The sequence below is a fragment of the Cheilinus undulatus genome, linkage group 5 (genome assembly GCF_018320785.1).
Source record: "Cheilinus undulatus linkage group 5, ASM1832078v1, whole genome shotgun sequence".
In the NCBI taxonomy this organism is placed as follows: domain Eukaryota; kingdom Metazoa; phylum Chordata; class Actinopteri; order Labriformes; family Labridae; genus Cheilinus; species Cheilinus undulatus.
This window is the reverse complement of record NC_054869.1, coordinates 14,892,867-14,913,451: the sequence shown is the minus strand read 5'-3', so window position 1 is coordinate 14,913,451 and position 20,585 is coordinate 14,892,867. Positions and strand designations below refer to the sequence as shown.

The following is a 20,585-nucleotide window of genomic DNA, read 5'->3' as shown; positions in this document are numbered from 1 at the left end:
ATTGATTTGAAATTAACCTGATATGCTCTATTTTTAGCTAGTCTTAGTTTTACTCTTAGTCCAGTCTTCTTCATGGAAAGAACATGTACTTAAACATTTTTTGTCATAATTTTAGTGAAAGAAATTAACACAGTAAGTAACTTCAGAAATCCAGTAATAATAATTTTATTAGTGTGCATATAAAATTGTCTTATTGTGTTGTAAAGTGTTGTAGTCAAAATACCTAGACAAGACTATGCATTTAGTCCATCTGCTTTATTTTTTCCTTTTAGTATATGATTTTAGAAATGTGGTCATTATTTCACAGAGCGCTCGGCTCTTAAATGATGTTGCACACTTGCTACCTTAAATCACAGCTTTTGACCGTCCAGGTTTGTTTCTACCAAAAGCATCTGGAACTACAGTAAAAGTTGCTCCAAACCAAATATTGGACACTTTTCACAGACAGCCAAATAGTTAGCATGTGATAAGCCGCACTTCTAATCATGAATCAGCAATGTGGCATGCTGCAACGGCCACTCACAGCTGTTTTTTTTTTTTTTTGTTTTTTTTCCCCCCCACTTATATTGTCCTCTGCATCTTATACACCAGAGAGATGCAACATCATTCCCATGAGTGGAGCTGCCACCATCACCCATCATGCACACAACCTGATAGAACGGAAAATGTATGCATTACAAGCAGCTACATCTACGCTCAAGTTGTGCTGAGATAATTGGCAATACAGACAAAACTAACAGCGTCACTTTTCAACAGCTTTTCTCCCTCATTAGAGCATAATCATGCATTTAAAGAAAACAGATAACCCTTGTAGAGTACTGGTTTGTAAAAAAAAAAAAAAATCCTAAATTAAAGACAAGTGAGGAGCTGGACAGACTTAGAGCTTGATAACTTCACTGTAAGCTAGCAGAACATCAAACTCCACACAGCGAACATGATGACACTAAAAAAGCTGCACAGAAACTGCACATTGTGAACTTTGCTGAAGCCATGGAAATCATCACACAGGATAAAACACATTTAACCTTTTTACTTGGACTTTTTTAGACCAGGATCCTTGCAGTGAAAGTCCTCCAATAATCTCAGTTTTAACTGAACCTTCCCTTGCCAAAGACAAACACATCTACTTCTGTTGCGTGCAGCATCACTTGAATGACACCAGAATAAGACAAGGCTTCTCCTTAAACCCAGCAGCCTCACAGAACCACGCTGGCTGTTGCACAGTTATTCGCCGAGATCCCGATTCGACGGCGGCAGGTGAACATTTTTCGGAGCTCGGCACGAAAGCGGTCATGCAGCCAGGCGTAGAGGAAAGGGTTACAGCAGGAGGAGCTCATGGCACACAGATGGCAGAGCAGCTGGATGAGCAAGAAGTAGCGCTTATCGATCAGGTCGATGTCAATATCTCGCAGCACGTTGAACACGCTGATGGGCATCCAGCAGATGCCAAATGCCGCCACCACCAGGCTCACCAATCGGAAGGTCTTGCGTTTCCTCATGCGCTGGGCTTCCGCCTGGCTCTGCGTGTGGTGTCCTGGTACGACACAGTTCCTCAGTTTGACGGAGATGCACAGGTAGGAGATGCAGAGCGCCGACAGAGGCAGGACGTAGGTGATGAAGAGGGTGCTGTACGCGTACGCTAGCCTCTCCCTCTCCTGGCCCATCCAGAACTCCTCGCAGATAGTGAAGCCTTCGTTTTTAAACTCCACGTGGTACGTGTGAGCCACAGCCGGGGCCACCAGACCGCATGACAAAAGCCAGATCCCGGACAGGAGGTAGGTGCACGCCAAGACGGAGATGCGCTTTTTTAGAGGATGAACCGTGGCGTAGTATCTAGAAACAAAGAGGAGGTCCGTGTTAATTTACATTATATAAATGATCCAAACAGATGGTGACAAATGAAGCATGACAACCTGAAGTTAATTGCTCTCTGGTGTCTGCAGGGAGAAGAACAGCATTCATGATCCCTGCTTGTCAACAACAGATCTGTAAGCTCCACAGACAAAAGAGCCAGACTGTAGCCAATGTCTAATTGACTGCACTCAATAGAAAAGTTTGCTTTAGCTTCACAAAAACATTCAGCTCTGCCAGTTGTTGACAAGGTCGACCCAGAGAGAAGTGAAAGACTTCGCAAGCACAGCTCATGGTTATGGGACCTTGGAGCCCTGCAGAACATTTGTACAGTCTGATAAACACACCCAAACTTTGAATACTCTATTCAGACAAGTTTACACTCAACTCAAAAGCTCAGAAACTCAAACGAAAGAGTTCTGAAAGAGGATCTGCACTTAGGCCCACTTTTCAAAGAAACTCTGATACATTGTTGAAGGTCCATTAAAGGTTCTGGAGAGCACATTCAAAGCCATTATACCTGGTGTATACTTAAGTATGCAGTCCCAGGAACTTTTCATTCTGTCTGCTCTAAAGGTCAGAGCAAATCAGAGGAGAAAGGTGTTTAAGTCAGCTGCTACCTTTTCTTAAAATAGATAACAAAAAGACCTCAAACTTAATGCAGATCTTATCAGACGCTTTCTAAGGAATACTGAAAGCAGACACAGCTGACTGAAGATGTTCTCTCTTATGACTGTGGATGAACTATTCACTGTTTTAATATATAATTAACAGTCTTTTATAGTCATTTATTTTGTACCACATTGAACATTACATTTGTATAAATGACAGCTCATTGATAGAACCCATTAATAAGGGACATTTGAGTATTTAGGGGTGGTGCTTCCTCTAGCTTGTCTTTGTTTCACCTGTATTCCTTTCTTTCTATGAAACCCTTCGTCTCCAGCTGTTAACACTGTAACCTTGGAAGCGAAGAGAGACGGCCTCGCCTACACTGTGCAAAGCTGTGTCCTGTGGTGTCATGATGGAGTGAAAGTCTTTTCTTAGGTTTGTAGAAGTCTGTTCTCCTTTCTAAAGAGACAAATACTCTAGTGATTGCGAGGCATGACTTCAAGGTTGAAATTCAGCTGACTTGACCTTAGACCTGACATCTACAACCGTTCTGACACTTTTTAACTGGCTGAAATAAATAAACCTTAAAATCAATCAATCAGAAGGAAAAGTAACTTCTTTAATTCTGAGCTAAAGGGACAAACTTTATCATTAACAACATTCCTCCTAAGGTACAGTGCCTATAATAAGTATTCACCCCCTTGAATGTTATACACTTTTATTGATTTTATAAATCAATCATGGTCAATATACTTTGGCTTTTTTGCCAAAAAAAGTGTTAAAAAACTCTTTGAAGTCAAAGTGAAAAAAAAAAATTTCAACAAAGTGGCATCCATCCCCTGACTTACACTTTTCAGTAACCTTTTCTGAGTTGCTTGGAGAGTTCTTTGTTGTCATGGCGTAATGGTAGCCAGGAATACTGATTAACTGGTGACTGGACCTTCCAGACGCAGGTGTCTTTATACTACAATCACTTGAGACATATTCACTGCACTCAGGTGATCCCCACTTCACTGTGAGACTACTAGCACCAACTGGCCATACCTCTGTTGAATTAGGTCAGTCACTTTTCCAAGGCACTGTAAATCCCCTGGAGTTCAGTTAAACCATCATCAAGAAATGGAGGGAATATGGCGCATGAGTAAATCTGCCTACATCAGGCCGTCCTCACAAACTGAGAGACCGTGCAAGAAGAAGACTAGTGAGAGAGGCCATGTTAAATTTCAACTAGATTGCCAAAAGGCATGTGGGTGACTCCATGGAGAAGGAGAAGAAAGTTCTTCAGTCTGAGACCAAAATGTTTTTGGCCATCAGACAAGACGCTATGTTTAGTGGACACAAAACACTGGACATCACCACAAACACACCATCCCCACTGTGCAGCATGGTGGTGGCAGCATCATGCTGTGGGGATGCTTCTTGGCAGCCTACTGGAAGGTTTGTAAAGGTAAGGGTTGAAATAAATGTGTCAAATTCTAGGAAAATCCTGGAGGACAATCTTATTCAGTCTGCAAGAGCTGAGAGATTTCTTTTCAATGACCTGAAGCACAGAGAAAGCTACACAGAAATGGTTTAAGGACAACAAGGTGAATGTTCTGGAGTGGCTGAGTCAAAGCACGGACCTCAGTCCAGTAGACAGGGCTTCAAAAGGGCCCTTCATGTCTGATCCTGACAGAGCTTGGGCAGTTTTGCAAATAAGACTGGAGTAAAATAGCAGTGTCCAGATGTGCAAGCCTGAAGACATATCCACACAGAGTCAGTGTTTTGTAGCTGCACCTTCAGCTGCAATCACAGCACTGACTTGAAGAGGTTGAATACTTTTTATGGGTACTGTATCAGTCGCAAATATCGGCAGAAATGTTCATATCTGCTGATCCTGATATGATACTGTGCATCCCAAGAATGCAATGCTCATTACTACTATCAGTTTAGCTGAAATACTGTATGATGACTATTTACAAGTCTCATTCCATCTATGTGATGAATGTTCAGATTGAGGCAATGTGGGGGAATTTACTTTGTTGGCATACATTGTTGGTTTACATAGCAGCCTGGTGTGAATGTGGTGTGATTGATAAATGTGATCTGTGATGTGAAAAGTGCTTTGAGTATGCAGAAGACTAGAAAGGGCTACATAAGCTCAAGTCCATTTATCATGTTTATCAGCTCTCACCGCCACACAGAAGCTTGAAAGTGAAACAGGATGGGAGGGGTGGGGGAGGAGGGCATGGGAAGGTGTGTCTGATGCACAGATTTGTTTTGATCTGAAAAGAGCTGCAACACAGAAAGCCTTTAACTGTGCTGAGAAGAGATGTTTTAATCTTAGAAGCATTTCTTCAGGTTTAACCCGGTTTATACTCTTGATTATACACATTAGAATTCATAGCTCTGTGAATTATTCATCTCAGAGTGACAACTTTGACTAATGCCTGAGGAGGATCATCGTTGTTCTTGTAGTTTTGGCATAGCCTGTGGCACCCTACAGAATGTGATAGTAAAACACACGATGCATGATGATGAGGCTCTACAGAAACCCCCTAGGAGATTGATTTATACAGTCTGCCCACATCCCTTTGGCTCTTTAACCCTTACCTGTCCACACCGATAGCCGTGAGTGTGAAGACAGACACATAAACCGTCACAGGCTGGATCAGGTACACCAGGTAGCACATGAAGCGGCCAAACACCCAGCCGTGGGGGTTGAAAGCGTAGGCCAGCGTGAAGGGCACACACGTGGCGCACATCAGCATGTCAGAGAAGGCCAGGTTCCCGATAAAGAAGTTGGTGACGTTGTGCATCTTGCGCGTGCGGCAGATGACATAGAGGAGCAGGTAGTTTCCGAACACGCCCACCAGAGCCACCAGGGTGTAGCAGGGGATGATGAGCAGCTTGAAGGACTGCAGCAGCTCTACGCCAACAAACTGAGGGCTGCTGCGCTTAGAGGAGGTGTTCTGTAGAGCCACCTCGAACACCTGACCGCTGTCGTTACCGTTCAGCTCGTGCAGCATGGTGCAGGGAGTGGTGAGCTCTGCTGACCAGCTGCTGCCTGTGTCTTCCATCCCCGGAGGGCTGCTGTCAACCTGGAAAGGAGAAGCAATGATTAACATACATAAATATTATAGGATTATATGGAACACTGTTCTGGGCTGAGTATTTCACAGTGCCAGTGACCAGGCTTCATGTTTGCACATTCCTCTCTAATTCTTACCTATTGATGCCTCATTTTCAGTTCTGTCAAAAGCAAATTCCCTGTTCAATGACTTTCTTTCATTAGGACACAATTTAACTCTTAGTCACCAGTTACAGTTATGTTCCTGCAGAAAAGGCTGCTTTTCAGTGCTCACAGAGCTGGGACATTTCTGTCTGACACAGCATACTTAAATTGTCAATCACCCTTATTCAGCTAGCTTATTTTTTTAAAGCCCTGATTGTTAAAACAATGGGACTCCGACCTTGTTGGATATCTAAATTACAAGGTAGATTTGTTAGTCAAGATTAGATGCTGTTTTAAGTAGCTGATCAGTAACGTTTTTGGTCAATCAGATTTTTGACAGGAAAAAAACAGCAACAAATTCAAAGTATTTCATCAATAAGTCATCAAAGGTCAGATCTGTACCTTATTCAGCCACAATGTCAAGGCTGTTCTCAGATGCAGTGATTTGTGCAAAAGGAGCTCCAATCAACTTCTGAGTGCACAAATGAGCATAATTTTCCAGAAGGTCAACATCCTTTTAATGGAGTGATGTTTTGTGATACTCCAATATTTTCAAAGTGGATTTTTGTGAGCTGTAAGTATCACGAAATGCCAGGCAAAGGATTCAGAGGCAGACACACTCAAAAGGTTCAAGTCCGTTTAATACAAATCAAGGTTCGGTAAACAGGAGATCAATCACACAGGCAGAGGTATACAAATCGGCAGGCTGTAACACGAGGAGTCTAATAACAAAACTGGGTCTAAATCACTGGGAATCTATCAGAAAATAAGGCTTGAAAGTAATGCACACAAGGAAACAAGATGATCTCGCACAGAGGCACAGACAATCAACACAGGTGAGACACGTGAGGGTAATCAGGATGCGGGGAAACAGGTAGGGATGGGTAGGAAGGAATGATCTTGAAAAGAGACACAAGGTAAGTAACCAAAATAAAACAGGAAATGACAAAACTAGAAACACGAGGGAAAAAGTAACTTAACTAACTCAGCATGGGGATGTGATAGTAAGTTGTAATTATCAAGATTTTTTTTTAAAGTTTTGAAATATTTCACTTTGTGATGATGAATCTAGAATATATGGAAGTTTCACATCTTGAATTAAATCACTAGAAAGAAAAATGAACCTTTCCATGATATTCTTTTTCTTTAGATGCACCATAACCTGTGTCAAAAAGCCCACTTGCATTTCCTAACTCCCTGTATGGTGAGATGAGGTGGGAGAAATTCCCCCACCAATCGGCCTCCTTGAGTTTCATATTGCAGGCAGGGCATTAAAAACAGGACTTTGGACCAAATCCAGGATTAGGGAGGAGGAACAAGTCTGTGATTTTGGTCACAGTCTGAGGTGTCTGAAGTTTACTATCTACATCATCGCCGCTGCACACAGACGTCTCTAATTGTTACTCCATCCTAAATCCTTCACAATTTTTTTAAAACCTTCTTTTGTAGAAAATGCTTCAAAATATGAACTGTTCAGTGTTTCTGTGCTCTATATTCACATCAGTGGTACCCCGCCTGTCCATCTGTCATGTACGAGAGCAGTCAAACATCACTGCACTGCAAAGCATGATAGCAAAAATTACTGAGATAAAGACAATCAGTTGTACACTGAGTCACTCAGTCAGTGAGCTTTATATGGCGGTGGTCATTACCTGGCAACCCCAGAGCTACATCAGACCCCCCACAGCTTCTAATCTGGCTTCCAGATTCTCATTAAATCCAGAACGTGTGTAGAGGAAATGACAAGTTTATGTTGTCTTTTCTCTTTAAATCCTTACAGCTATCCAAGCAACCCAAAAACGATCAAGTCCACTGGTCAATTTTTTACTAAAGCTCTGCTTTTCTTTGTCAACTTCCTGCCCAAGCTTTTTTAAAAGTGCCATTTTCCTGGCCTGAGAATCAAAACAAAAGACCTACGCCCTTCACAAGTCACCAGTCATGATACAGTGTATTAGCAATAAAAACTCAGCCAGAAGGGGGCGACTGAGATATTTTGGCTGACTGCTAATAGCCAATCGGGACTGAGCTCACTGTTAAAAATAATAAATTGCATACATTTTAAGAGGAAATAATATTTAAACAATAGTATGCCACTTAGAGCCAAAAAATGTCTTCTGTTTTCATTTGCTAGAAAATCTGATGCCCAAAGTTACTGCCAGGAAAAAGATGGCCCTTGTGTAAATGCAGTGTTGACCCCTGATATAAAGGGTATAATGGGGCTGACATCACACCTGAGTTGACTCTTTTCTCCGTACTACCAACTGGTAACTTACGTTTTGACATCAGCTGGAGCGTAACCATGATAATAAAGAATAAAAGTACAATTCCCCCTCAGGGTTTAGATAGCCACAAATGGTGTTTTAAAGCAACATAGAGCAGAGGCTTTTCTGTCCCAAGAGACAAACATCTGGGACAGGTGTTCATGGGACCAGGCCCACACTGGTAATCACTGTACATGACATGCATAAACACCACTAAACAAACAAAAAAGTATAATAAATAATATAAATCTATGTGGTTTAAACAAACTGAGTTAACATATTTTAATGCCACAACTCACAGAGTAGTTTAAACAGACTGGCCACATGTCTAAACCATTATTAGGAATTTGCAATTTTGGTTAAAATGCTGACAAATATGAAAGGGTACCTGGCTGCAGACATCCATAAATGCACGCACACTCGGACATCCGTACTCTACAGCCCCACTGAGCACAGAGCATTGTGCTCCGCCCACCTCCAATCGTGGATAAATTTTACATATTGAGAGAGAAAAGAGGATTAAAAATGCTGACACTGTCCGGCCTTAAGCTGCTCCATGCTCCCAAAATGCTTTGCTGGTAGCTTGTTTCAGAATGTGCTGGCACTTTTAAAGGGCTTTTTCCCTTCAATGTGAGAAATTAACTCATAAATTGACAACAGTAGTTTTCATATTTATTGATACTATGGATGCATGATGCAGGATTTTTGACAATATCCAATACACTGATATTTACAAAATAATTTAAGCCAATACTGATCTCAATAAGGATATTGAAATGTAGTTTAGACCTAAAACTTAAGTCCTTAAAACACACGAAGTGCAGGAAATGACGAATAAAAAAAATCTTTGGCTGGCATATGTCTGTCGGTCCTGCCTAAATCACCACTGACTTATTTGTCCGCCAATATTTATGGCAGATATAAACAGATTTTTAGCCAAATTATTGGTTGTAGATATCGGCAGAAATGTTCATATCTTCTGATAATCATACCATACTGATGATACTGTGCATCCCTAGTTAAACACATAATCCAGTGTGGTTTTATTGAGAAGACAGGGCCCATAGCATGTGCTTTCACATGTCCAAGTTTGCATTGGTTTATGGATGACATCTGCAGCCAGGCTCTCCTGACAAGTATGTTCACATATGTCCTTCTGTGTATGACAAACAGCACTTTTCTGCTCACAATAGCTTTGATCACTCAGGATAATGATGGCCCTACAGAATGCAAGCTTTATACAATGAAAAATATAGGCTACAATAGTAAAACATGTGCATGCTTATCTGAAAAAAGACTGTTGCTGAGCAACCCAAACATTCTCCCCTCAGAGTTACTGTGATTGGCCTGATTGGTTGTTTGAGTCAGACCTGATGAATTCATAAAGAACAAAAAGCTGAATAAAAAACGGGGCTGATACACTCTGGTCAGGCACATACTGATTTAAAGAAACATTTCATTTTTTATGACCGACATTTCAATACAATGTTGGTCAAAAGAGAAACTCTTGACCAGAACATTTTTTGGAAGCTTCAGTTTAAATCCAAATCTAAATGAGGTAACAAACCTTCAGTCCCTACCTCATCAGTGTGTTCTCTATCATTGAGTTGGCTTGCCTTCATTAACCACTCAGAGGCATTATTATTAGCATATCCATATTTATAAGGCTTTACTAAACCTGCTTCCATCATACTTTTGTGATTTTATTTATGTGAAAGGCTGGAGGCAGGAGTTTCAGGTGTGCTGCACCTGCAGCCTGGAGTCTGCTGCAGGAGACTTTATGTCTTGAGGAGCTGGGCTCTTTAAATCTTTTTAAAGGTAGACTGAAGACATTGGAGGAAGATGCATCAAGTTGTAGAGTTTTGACTGATGGCTTTCTGCTCTGTGACTCGAACACAAAAAATCAGAGCAGTTACAATCACAGAGATACCTAAACTCACTGGATATGTTGGAATGAGGTTGCTGTAAACATGCTGTAAACAACAGAGTTGTTCACCTCTTTCATGGCTTGGTTTTATTTGAGCAAGACATAAATCTGAGCCCATGACATCACCGGTCTTGATGGGGAATTACCCCAGTTTGTTGTTAGATGATTTCACTGCCTTCATTGACAGTCAACAGTCAGTTATGTTTTTGTTCATTGTGAGGTAAATTTCCCTACTCTATCAGCCACAGTAGCCTATGGGTCATTTAAAGTATCATTACAGAGAGATTTGTGCCAGAAAACAGTAAATTTAACCCCAAACTTCTGTCTCCGCTCTGACACAGCCAGACTGCTACGATCTGATCAGAAGCAGGATCTTGTGAGTGGGCGTGGCTTTGTCTCATTCAACTGACACGCCCACGTCATGCTGGAGCCTCATTTTTCATGATTTTGACGCTTAATTTTATGAATTTAGAGACGTTTTTCATGACTGAAATTTGGCCTGGTGGTTCGTAACACAGTGGCCTGTCATACAACAAATATAAAATAAAGATCGCTTCATCACTTTACAGGGACTTTAATTGTGCTACTGCCTGTCTTGGTCAGCTCACTCTTGTGAATATTTTAATCTCATTGAGGTTTTCCTGGTTAAAAAGAATTGAATAAAATTTCTACCACTGTAGAAGGCTGTGTAAGGCACGTAAAATGAGATGATATATAATTTAAGATGATAAATAATTTAACTGATTTAAAAATTTAGGCAAAAACTAACCCATTGTCCTGAGAGAGATAGTGTGTTCTCCTGATATGCATGAACTTTTCCTGCTTTTTTCCCCAACAGTTACTTCAGCAAAATCACAGGTACATGGCGTCACATCTGTCCAACAAACAGCAGCAGCAGGCTGTTGATCAATCGCTACAAACAGGCTGTTGGATTTTCTTACACACACTTCACAGAAATAGAAACTTTGTCATTTCTGTTTTTAACAAGTGTTAAGACTTTTTAATATAAAAGACAGATCCGATCTGTGCCTGATGTATAAATGCTGTACAAACTCGCTCTTAGACTCCTGCTGAAAATGATGTCAAAGACTCTATAATGTTAAAATGATAGGTAGATTACCAATAGTGATAATTATTACCGCAGGGCGACTGTACTGAAACTGTTAAGCCATGAAAACATACCTAGGACACATTTAGAACATACTTAAGTTGAATGCACTCAACGTAAATAATGCATCTGTTTTCATCTTTGCTGCACAAACACGAACTTCGACTCGTCTTTTAACGTGAAAACTCGAACATTTCCCACCCTAAAATAAAGAAAGTGTGGCAAACCTACCTCTTAAAGATGATTCCTCAGTTTCCACACACAGAACACGCGCGGGAAGAGATGCGCGCCTCTCACACCGACTTACGCAAGCCTGAACCTTTCTCCCTCTGCTCTCCAACGCTCTGGCATTTCATGTGGATGATGTGCGGAGAAATTACGTGCGTGGCAATCGAGTTTGAGCGTTAAGGGAGTGTTGCAAGGCGATTTATAGGTCGAGTCCATCTGACGCGCGTGACTCTCGTTTAAATGTGTTTTTAAACTTGACGGACAGCTCTGATGGAGGGAGCTCCTGCCTGGCGCGCGTGATCTGATGGGGAACAGTTTAATCCGCGTGACCTTAACGACTAATCATCCTCTGCCTCCAGCTAAATCTTATCATTCCTCATCTTTTCTATTTTTTATTTTCTGTATTCAAATTGCTCTGATTTCATACACAGTGACTGAAAAGCTCAAACAAAGGAGAATTTCTCACTGCAGAGGAACCGTTAAATGTCATTCTGTGTAGCTGCTAATTTTAACACTGCTGCCCTCGCTCTCATGCGTCAGAGGTCATGACCACAGTGTCTCTAATGTGTTCAGTGTCATCCTTCACCCTTTGCAAATATTTGCAGAGAGGACAGAGGTGCCGGCTGATAAGGAACTGATGTGATGTCTGGATGTGGAGTAGTAAAGAGGACAAAGTGGACACTGTTTTTCATCCGTTCAAACTGACTCCCAGTCTCCACTAAACAAGCCGGGCCAGAGAGCAAACAGCCGTGGCCGTATGCTGCCATTGGCGGATTGATTCTGAGTCAACAGCTCAGTGTGGAGTCAGATAAGTAGATCTGCTGTGGGAGAACTTCATGTGATGTTTACAGCAGACGCTGAGATCAGTGTGTCTAAGGCTTGGGCGCGTTCATTTGTAGCTACAAAGACTTGGTTGTGATCAATAGAGGTTAATAGGTCTCTCTCCTCTACCAGCATGCAACCCATCATAGCTCAGCCCCACGTCAGATGGATGTGTTCAGGCTGAGCCAAGCCAGAAGAAGCTCAGCAGAATGATATGGCACAAAAAAGACCTCTGGTTACAATGTAAGTGCATTACCTAAGCAGGTCACTGGGGGGCATATGGTGCATGTGAGAGAATAAAATGTTAGAAAAAGAATGCATAAAAGCCCACTTACTCCAAATAGGCTTTCATGTGTTTTGCACTGAGGAAAGGCTTAAGTCTAGCCCCTCTGACTGAGCTCCAGGGACCTGTGTGGAGATGGGACAGAGTTCCAGAAGGACAACCATTACTGCAGCCATGCACTGATCTGGGCTCATGGCAGAGTGACCATCAGGTTTTTGGCCACCTCTCTTACTAAGACCACTCTCCCTCTATTGCTCAGTTTGGCCGGGCGACCAGCTCTTACAAGAGTCCCGGTTGTGCCTAACTTCTTCCATTTGATAATTTTGGAGGCCACTGTGCTCTTGAGAACTTTAAATACAGCAGGTTTTTTTTTTTTCTCTAGCCTTCCCAAGATCTGTGCCTTGCAAAAATCGTGTCTCAGAGCAAAAAGCATGCCATAAGGTCAAAGGAACTGCCTGTAGAGACCAGATATGTATTTGTCAGCTGTGAGGCCTGTGTCAGGTCAGGTAGGGGATCATATGCCCGTTTTGCACTGGGCTGCATCAACTTTAGTCTTGTACTGCTCTGGCCTTCTGATGGCCATCGTCCAGGCCCATGCCCAATCTCTCCTGGTATCTTCCCAGTTGCCCCTACCATGACAGTCACCTACTGGCGTCTGGACCAGCCCACCACATCCTGGGCACCCAGTATGCAGTGAACTGGTTCAGGCCTGGTAAAGCACGGCAGGTGCCTGTAAAAGCTGCCTGACCCACTCTCCTGAGTACGTCAGCAGCAGACACACAGCCTTGCCAGTGATCCACAAAAATGCACTCAAGGGAAGTTGTCAACAAGGAGTCCAGCTGGCAACTCTGGCCATCAATCCAGGTCTCACAAGAGTAGAGTAATACCTGGTGTGTGCCCTTCCAAATCATGGCAAATCATTTGAGTCTACAAATCAAGGTTTCATGATGTATCATGTCAGCAACAATTCAGAGAAATGGAGGGAACCTGAGCTCATTTTCAAGTGTTTTTGCAAAGGGTCTGAATACTTTTGTCCATATGATATTTCAGGGTTTTTTTACATTTTAATACAGTTAATACAGTAAGCCTGTCAGCTGTAGTTCAGAAATTAAAGTTCCTTTTAAGTTTGCCAGTTCTAGACTATTTTCACAGGGAGTGGAAAAGTGAGAGTTTCTTTCATGAATATGAAGATAAAGCATCTTCAGTCGACCGGAGGAGTAACATGGAGGGCCATGACACTTAAGTCCATGGCAGCTTCACTCAGGACGTCCCTGCAGGCAGCGCAAAATGACAGCAATAGCTGAAAACAACAATGAGAGAAGGCTAACATGGAAATGATATCAGCTATTACTTGTATACAGTTTGTTTCCAGTACAGTGGCATGGAGATGCTGTGTTGTCTGCTATTTTGAAGTATTGACAGTTGAGACATATTTATGAAGTAGCTTCATTCAGCTGATTCTTTTAAAGTCTTTATGGCCTAGGTATGGCCTAGATGTTAAATCTAAGGGTTCAAAACTGCTGAGTGACAGCTGTGGGACTACACTATGTTCTATACAGTCTTTGGCGCACAGTAAACGTTTAAGACTTCTTTGTGACACTTTGGCTCCCTTAATTGCCTTTTACCAAAGAAGAATGCCTTTTTAGTTCCACTTATTCTCTCAAAGATAATATGAGTCAAACTGGACAAAGGCAGCCTGTATGGTTTTCAAGAACTCTAACCCACCCGTCCTTGAATTTCTGATGTAGTGGACACATCTTTTCTTTTTCAGTTAGAGCAGGCTCTTAGGCTTGGGTAACATCTAAAAAATCTTGTTCTTTTGTCTCCTCTGTTTCAAATCTGTGTCTGGCATCTCTTAGATTTCAATATGTGAATCTGTGTGTGAAAAAGCCTCTTATCAAGTGTTTTGGGAGGCAATTTTTCTTCCTTTTGAAAGAGTGGAACAACTAGTTCATCTGCACTGGCATTGATGGGCAAATAGAAATGTTTTTTTTTTTTTAAATGTTTATGTCTTCAAAAGTGTGGATTGACCTGTATAATTATCATAAAGCATGCAACAATACAGTTCCAGTCCATTTTAAAATCCAGTTTTCAAAATGTCATTGTCCATTTTTAACAAAGATTAATGCTCTCACAAAAAAACAGATCCATTGCCACAGGTGTATAAATTCAAGCACCTAGCCATGCAGTCTCCATTTACAAACATTTGTGATGCAAAATGTGCCGTTCTGAAGAGTTTAGTGACTTCAGTTGTGGTACTGTGATGGATGCCACCTCTGCAATAAGTGAAATTTCATCCCTGCTGGATATTCCACAGTCAAATAGAGGTGATATTATGAGAAAATGGAAGCCTCTAGGGCACGGATTTTCTGAAGGCACACATGTTGAAGCCATAATCTCAAGGCACCCCATCCCCCTGTTAATGCAAAATCGCCTCTTTAACATGTATTTATTTGAATCTTTATTTGACTTATAGTTTACGTAATAATGCATGGTTGTTTAATTTCACAGCACACAGCTAGACATCCCGGGCCTTCATCATTTGGGAACAACTGAGGCACACAAATTCATACAAAAATGTATGCATATCAGCTATATCTACCCTTTTGCAGTTGTTGATTATAGCAATCAGCTTTTAAAAGAAAAGAAAATTGCACCTGTTATCAAGCATTCTTATACCAAACTATCAAGTATATGTAGGGTTAGAAAATACCGCACATACCACGGAAAAATGTTAGCTCTCTCAGAGGTTGTACAATTTTTTTGACAGTTGATGATAATACGAGCTTTACAACAATATTATTGTAGCAATGATTATCTTAATCAGGGTTAGGATCAAAACATAAAAGTGCAAACATATGTAAAAGTATCTTTAGTTGTATAGTCTAAATCATCATGTATGGTTGTACAAATTCCCAAGGCACACCTCGACTTTCCTCAAAGCACATTAAGGAGAGTCACCAGTGTGCTTTGCCACACCATTTGAGAACCATTGGTCAAGGCTAACTCCTAGACCAACTCAGCAACTCAGCCACCAAGCGGAAGACCACGTAAAATCACTGAGTTGGGTCAACAACTGCTAAGACGGTGGTGCGCTAAAGCCGCACCAATCATCACCAAGTCTAATGCAAAGCATCAGATGGAGTTGTGTAAAGCACACTGACACCGGACTGTGGAACAGTGGAAACATACACTGGGGAGTGACGATTCACGCTTCTCTGTTTGGCAGTCTGATTGGTGAGTCTGAGTTTGGTGGATGCCCAAAGAATGTTACCTGCCTGACTGCGTCGTGCCAACTACGAAATATGGTGGAGATAAAATGTTATGTGGCTGTTTTTCAGGGGTTGGGCTAGGCCCCTTCTCTCCAGTGAAGGGCAATAAGGTCATAATGCTTCAGCATACCAAGACATTTTGAACAATGCTACGCTTCCAACTGTGTGGCATCAGTTTGAGGAAGGCCCTTTTCTATTCCAACACGACTGTGCCCCAGTGCACAAAGCAAGGACGATAAAGATGGTTTGTGATTTGGTTGAGGTCAGGGCTCTGTGCAGGCCAGTCAAGTTCATTCACACCAAACTCGAACACCTTTGGGATGAATTGGAATGGAGATTGTGAGTCAGGCCTTCTCATCCAACATCAGTGACCTCATAAATGCTTTACAGGATGAATGGGCACAAATTCCAACAGAAAAACTCCTAAATCGTGTAAGAAGTGTTCCAAGAAGAGTGGAGGCTGTTAAGGCTGCCTAAGGGTGACCAACTCAATATTAAAATTCATGTATTTGAATTACAATTTCATTAGAGTCCCTGTTGATGTAACGACCAGGTGGCCAAACACTTTTGTCCATATGGTGTATATGCACAATGACTGCAGTGCACCTCCTGAGTGGGGAGTCGACTGTGCACATTCTGAAAAATGAGTGTGGATGCAAGATGCAGTGTGCACATGATCATTGGGCATTGTGACAACAAAAAACAGCTGACACCAGGGGCGCTCTTGTGCTTTTACACTGAGCCTTGAAAATACTGAAAACACCCATAAGCACTGATTTTGTATGAAAAAATAGCTGCTGCTAATTGTAGCACAAAAATGTGGACACAGCCCCTAAATTCAATGTATGGAAAGCTAACCATCTACAGTCAGAGAATGCCACTCATACAGCACTTTAAAACTCAGTTGAAAGGGTTAAAATCAAAGCAGACATGAAAAAACAAAACAGCACCATTAAGTTATGATAACGGCCTTGACAGCATGTGTAGTGATGACGCAACTTATGTGCAAAGCTACTTTTAGGATTTGTGCTGCATGCTTCTTGAAGACTTTTTATGTTTATTCATTTATGCATTTGCATCAATGAGACCTTAGTTTGCATTTTTGCGTATATTTTTTAGGCAACATCTGCAAGGAACAATAGACTGAAATTAGCCATTGCATATAATCTGGCATATTTACATTTTCAAGACTTGTATTAGTATTGCTTATTAATAAGTTGCATGTCAAGCTTACACAAGCTAAAGTTCTTTGGGTCTTCATTTCAGCATACAGGTGGATAAATAGCCCTCAGATACACATGCAGGAAAAGGGCCAAGGGTATTATGGATCCTTCAGAGGTGTTTCAGTGGGTAACCCAGGTAAACCCAATGAAGAAACTGGAGCACACGAATCACTTGAGGACGTTTAATCAGGTGCAGAGGACTAACGTTTCGACGCGCACTGCGTCTTCATCAGAGTCAAACAGTACTGGTGTTGTTTGAAGACCTTAAATCCCCTCCTGAATAAACAGTTACTACACTGATTGGTTGTTTGAGGTGGGACGTCAGCCCGCAGTGGACCAATACTGTGACAGCACTCATGTCAAACTATCTATTCCAAACAGGAATATGTGAACATATTTCACAACAAATATATACAAGTATACAATATTTACAAAATACATAGACCGACAATGTAGACGGTAAAATGTAACATACTGAGCGTAACAAATCCACATATTATAAAAAACATGAGAGGCTAAGTTCTTCATTCAGTCCAAATGGTTCAACTGTGTTAAGGGTGTATATCCAAAATGCCTCCCTCCTGAGGAGCTTGTTGACAATGTCACCACCCCTCAGGGAGGGAGAGATTTTCTCAATGCCCCAGAAGCGGAGGGTCGCAGCGGAGCCGTGATTTACCTGTTTGTAATGTCGTGCTATTGCGTAGAACTACCCATGCTCACCCCTTGTTTCTGTAAATAACAGGAGCCTGCATATTGAAAGTAGTTTCTAGACAGGAAAAACAGAGTTTTTCAAGAGGCTGGATAACAGAAAACGAAAGTGAATTCTTGTCAGTTAAACACCCTGTCTGTCCCGTATTTTACGGCCTTCCAAAAATTCACAAATCACTACAAAATCCACCTCTGAGACCAATCGTATCAAGCATTGGCTGTCTAACTGAACACCTCTCTCAATATTTGGACTTTTTCCTCAAGAAATTTGTGCTAAATCTCCCCTCCTACTTAGGAGATACCACAGATGTGTTGAACATTTTGGGATCATTTAAAAGCGACAGGGACTTCATTTTAGTTACCTGTGATGTCCAAAGCCTATACACATGTATCCCGCACGAAGCAGGCACGGAAGCACTTAAATACTATCTAGACACACGCTCCAATGCTTTTCCGCCTAATGAATTCTTGCTCACCTTAACGGAACTTGTCCTGTCTAGAAACTACTTTCAATATGCAGGCTCCTATTATTTACAGAAACAAGGGGTGAGCATGGGTAGTTCTTTCGCACCATCATATGCCTGCTTAACCATGGGGTTCTGGGAAGATAAATACATTCACAATGCGAATAATAATTCATTTCTCCCCAGGATTTCACTTTGGAAAAGATACATAGATGATATTCTGTTTCTCTGGACTGGCACTACCGACGAACTCAATGATTTTCTGGCCTATATTAACTCCACCACAGAGTATCTACGTTTCACCATTGAACATTCAGAAGAAAAGATAAACTTTCTGGACTTAACCATCTATAAAAACAACGAAGCAGGGTTGGAGCCCACAATTTACCGCAAACCACTAAGCAGAAATACACTCCTCAGAGCCGACAGCCATCACCCTAAAAAACTCATCAATAACATCCCAACAGGACAGTTTTTACGTCTGAAAAGAAATTGTAGTACACACAATGAGTTTGAATGCAAAGCAGCGGAGCTAAGTGAGCGCTTTCTGAGCAGAGGCTACAAGGAAGACGTCATCAAAGCAGCCTATCAGCGGGCGGTGCGCTCCGATAGACCCCGCCTCCTCGAGAAATCACAGCGCCCCCCTACATCCTCACGCCCCTGTTTCTCCACGGAGTTCTCCCCCATTGCTGGCCAAATTAAACACACCATCATGAAACACTGGCATGTTTTACAGAGTGACCCAGCCCTAAAGCAGATCTGTGAACAACCCCCTCTCATCTCGTTTAGAAGAGCCCGCTCCCTTAGAGATAGACTTGTCCACACAACAACACAACCCCCTCACAAAGCCACCTGGCTGCCTGCTCCTCCCTCTGGTTTTTACAGGTGTGGTCACTGCGCTCATTGCTCAAACTCCTCTGATACCAAACACTTCTGTCACCCCCGAACGGGTAAAAGATTTCCCATAAACTCTTTTATAAACTGCAGTACCACACATGTCATCTACATGCTCAAATGTCCCTGCAGTATGGTTTATATCGGTCAGACTAAACGTCCCCTCAAAGCACGCATAGCAGAACACAAAGCAGCCATCCGCTACAACAATATGGACTACGCAATAGCACGACATTACAAACAGGTAAATCACGGCTCCGCTGCGACCCTCCGCTTCTGGGGCATTGAGAAAATCTCTCCCTCCCTGAGGGGTGGTGACATTGTCAACAAGCTCCTCAGGAGGGAGGCATTTTGCATATACACCCTTAACACAGTTGAACCATTTGGACTGAATGAAGAACTTAGCCTCTCATGTTTTTTGTAATATGTGGATTTGTTACGCTCAGTATGTTACATTTTACCGTCTACATTGTCGGTCTATGTATTTTGTAAATATTGTATACTTGTATATATTTGTTGTGAAATATGTTCACATATTCCTGTTTGGAATAGATAGTTTGACATGAGTGCTGTCACAGTATTGGTCCACTGCGGGCTGACGTCCCACCTCAAACAACCAATCAGTGTAGTAACTCTTTATTCAGGAGGGGATTTAAGGTCTTCAAACAACACCAGTACTGTTTGACTCTGATGAAGACGCAGTGCGCGTCGAAACGTTAGTCCTCTGCACCTGATTAAACGTCCTCAAGTGATTCGTGTGCTCCAGTTTCTTCATTGGGTTTACCTGGTTTACCCACTGAAACACCTCTGACTGTTGCTGGTCCTTTTGTGAGCACCGACCTCCACGAGTGGAGGGGTTGAAGCGCAAGAGACTCTCTCACCATTATTATGGATCCTTGTCAGTAAATAACAATGTGTTAAGTTAAATAATTTGCACCTAAGTGTCAAAGCAGGGGTGTCAAGTAACAACTAGCATGCTAGGCTAGTGCACCTTGCTAATATGTACAGTAACATTACACAGCACAAAGTATTGCTATTAAGACACCTGTTATAGGGTTGGATAGCAATTCTGTTTATATTTAAAGAGCAAATGTATTTCGCATTCTGTTTTCTGCATATTTCTGGTGCAGTTAAGAGGAGGAATATACGGTGGCCCTGAGAGCTCACAGCACTGCAACTTAAGAAAACACATGCAAAAAGACAAAACACAAGCAAATTAAGAAAACATCTTCATCAATTTGACAACACATGCGCAGCATTTAGAAAACACGCTGCAAAGACCAACACAATACATTAGGAAAACGCGCTGCAAATAGACCACAACACATTAGAAAAACGCGCTGCAAATACACCGCAACACAACGGAAGTGTTTCCAGAGGACACTTAAAAGTGATGCACACGTTCGGACACGCTTGTTGATGTTGTTGACGCGGATTTTGAGTCACAGTGGTGCTGGAAAATGAGATAAAAAGTGTTTTTGATTAATTTTAACATTGTGATCGTATGATTCAGATATTAGCCTATTGCAGTGATCTGCTGTCAAACTATCATTAACCTTTTGCTTGTAATTAGCCTGCCAATTCTCATAACCTGATGAAATAATACACACGGTTAATTCACTGTGAAACCATAGACTGTATATAGTGTGAAACACGCTGTTAGCTGGCTATAGTTACTATCAGAACCCTTAATAGGGGACAAGTAAGTTAAACTACCG

General features: G+C 41.8%; 1 protein-coding gene across 1 annotated transcript; it reads right to left on the bottom strand.

Annotated features, from left to right (window-relative positions):
* Positions 1-1,196: 1,196 nt before the first annotated feature.
* Positions 1,197-5,574, bottom strand: prlhr2a (prolactin releasing hormone receptor 2a). The gene is given in 3 exon segments (XM_041788327.1): positions 1,197-1,833; positions 5,056-5,525; positions 5,527-5,574. Coding segments are annotated over 3 exon segments (1,155 nt in total).
* Between the last annotated feature and the right edge of the window lie 15,011 nt (positions 5,575-20,585).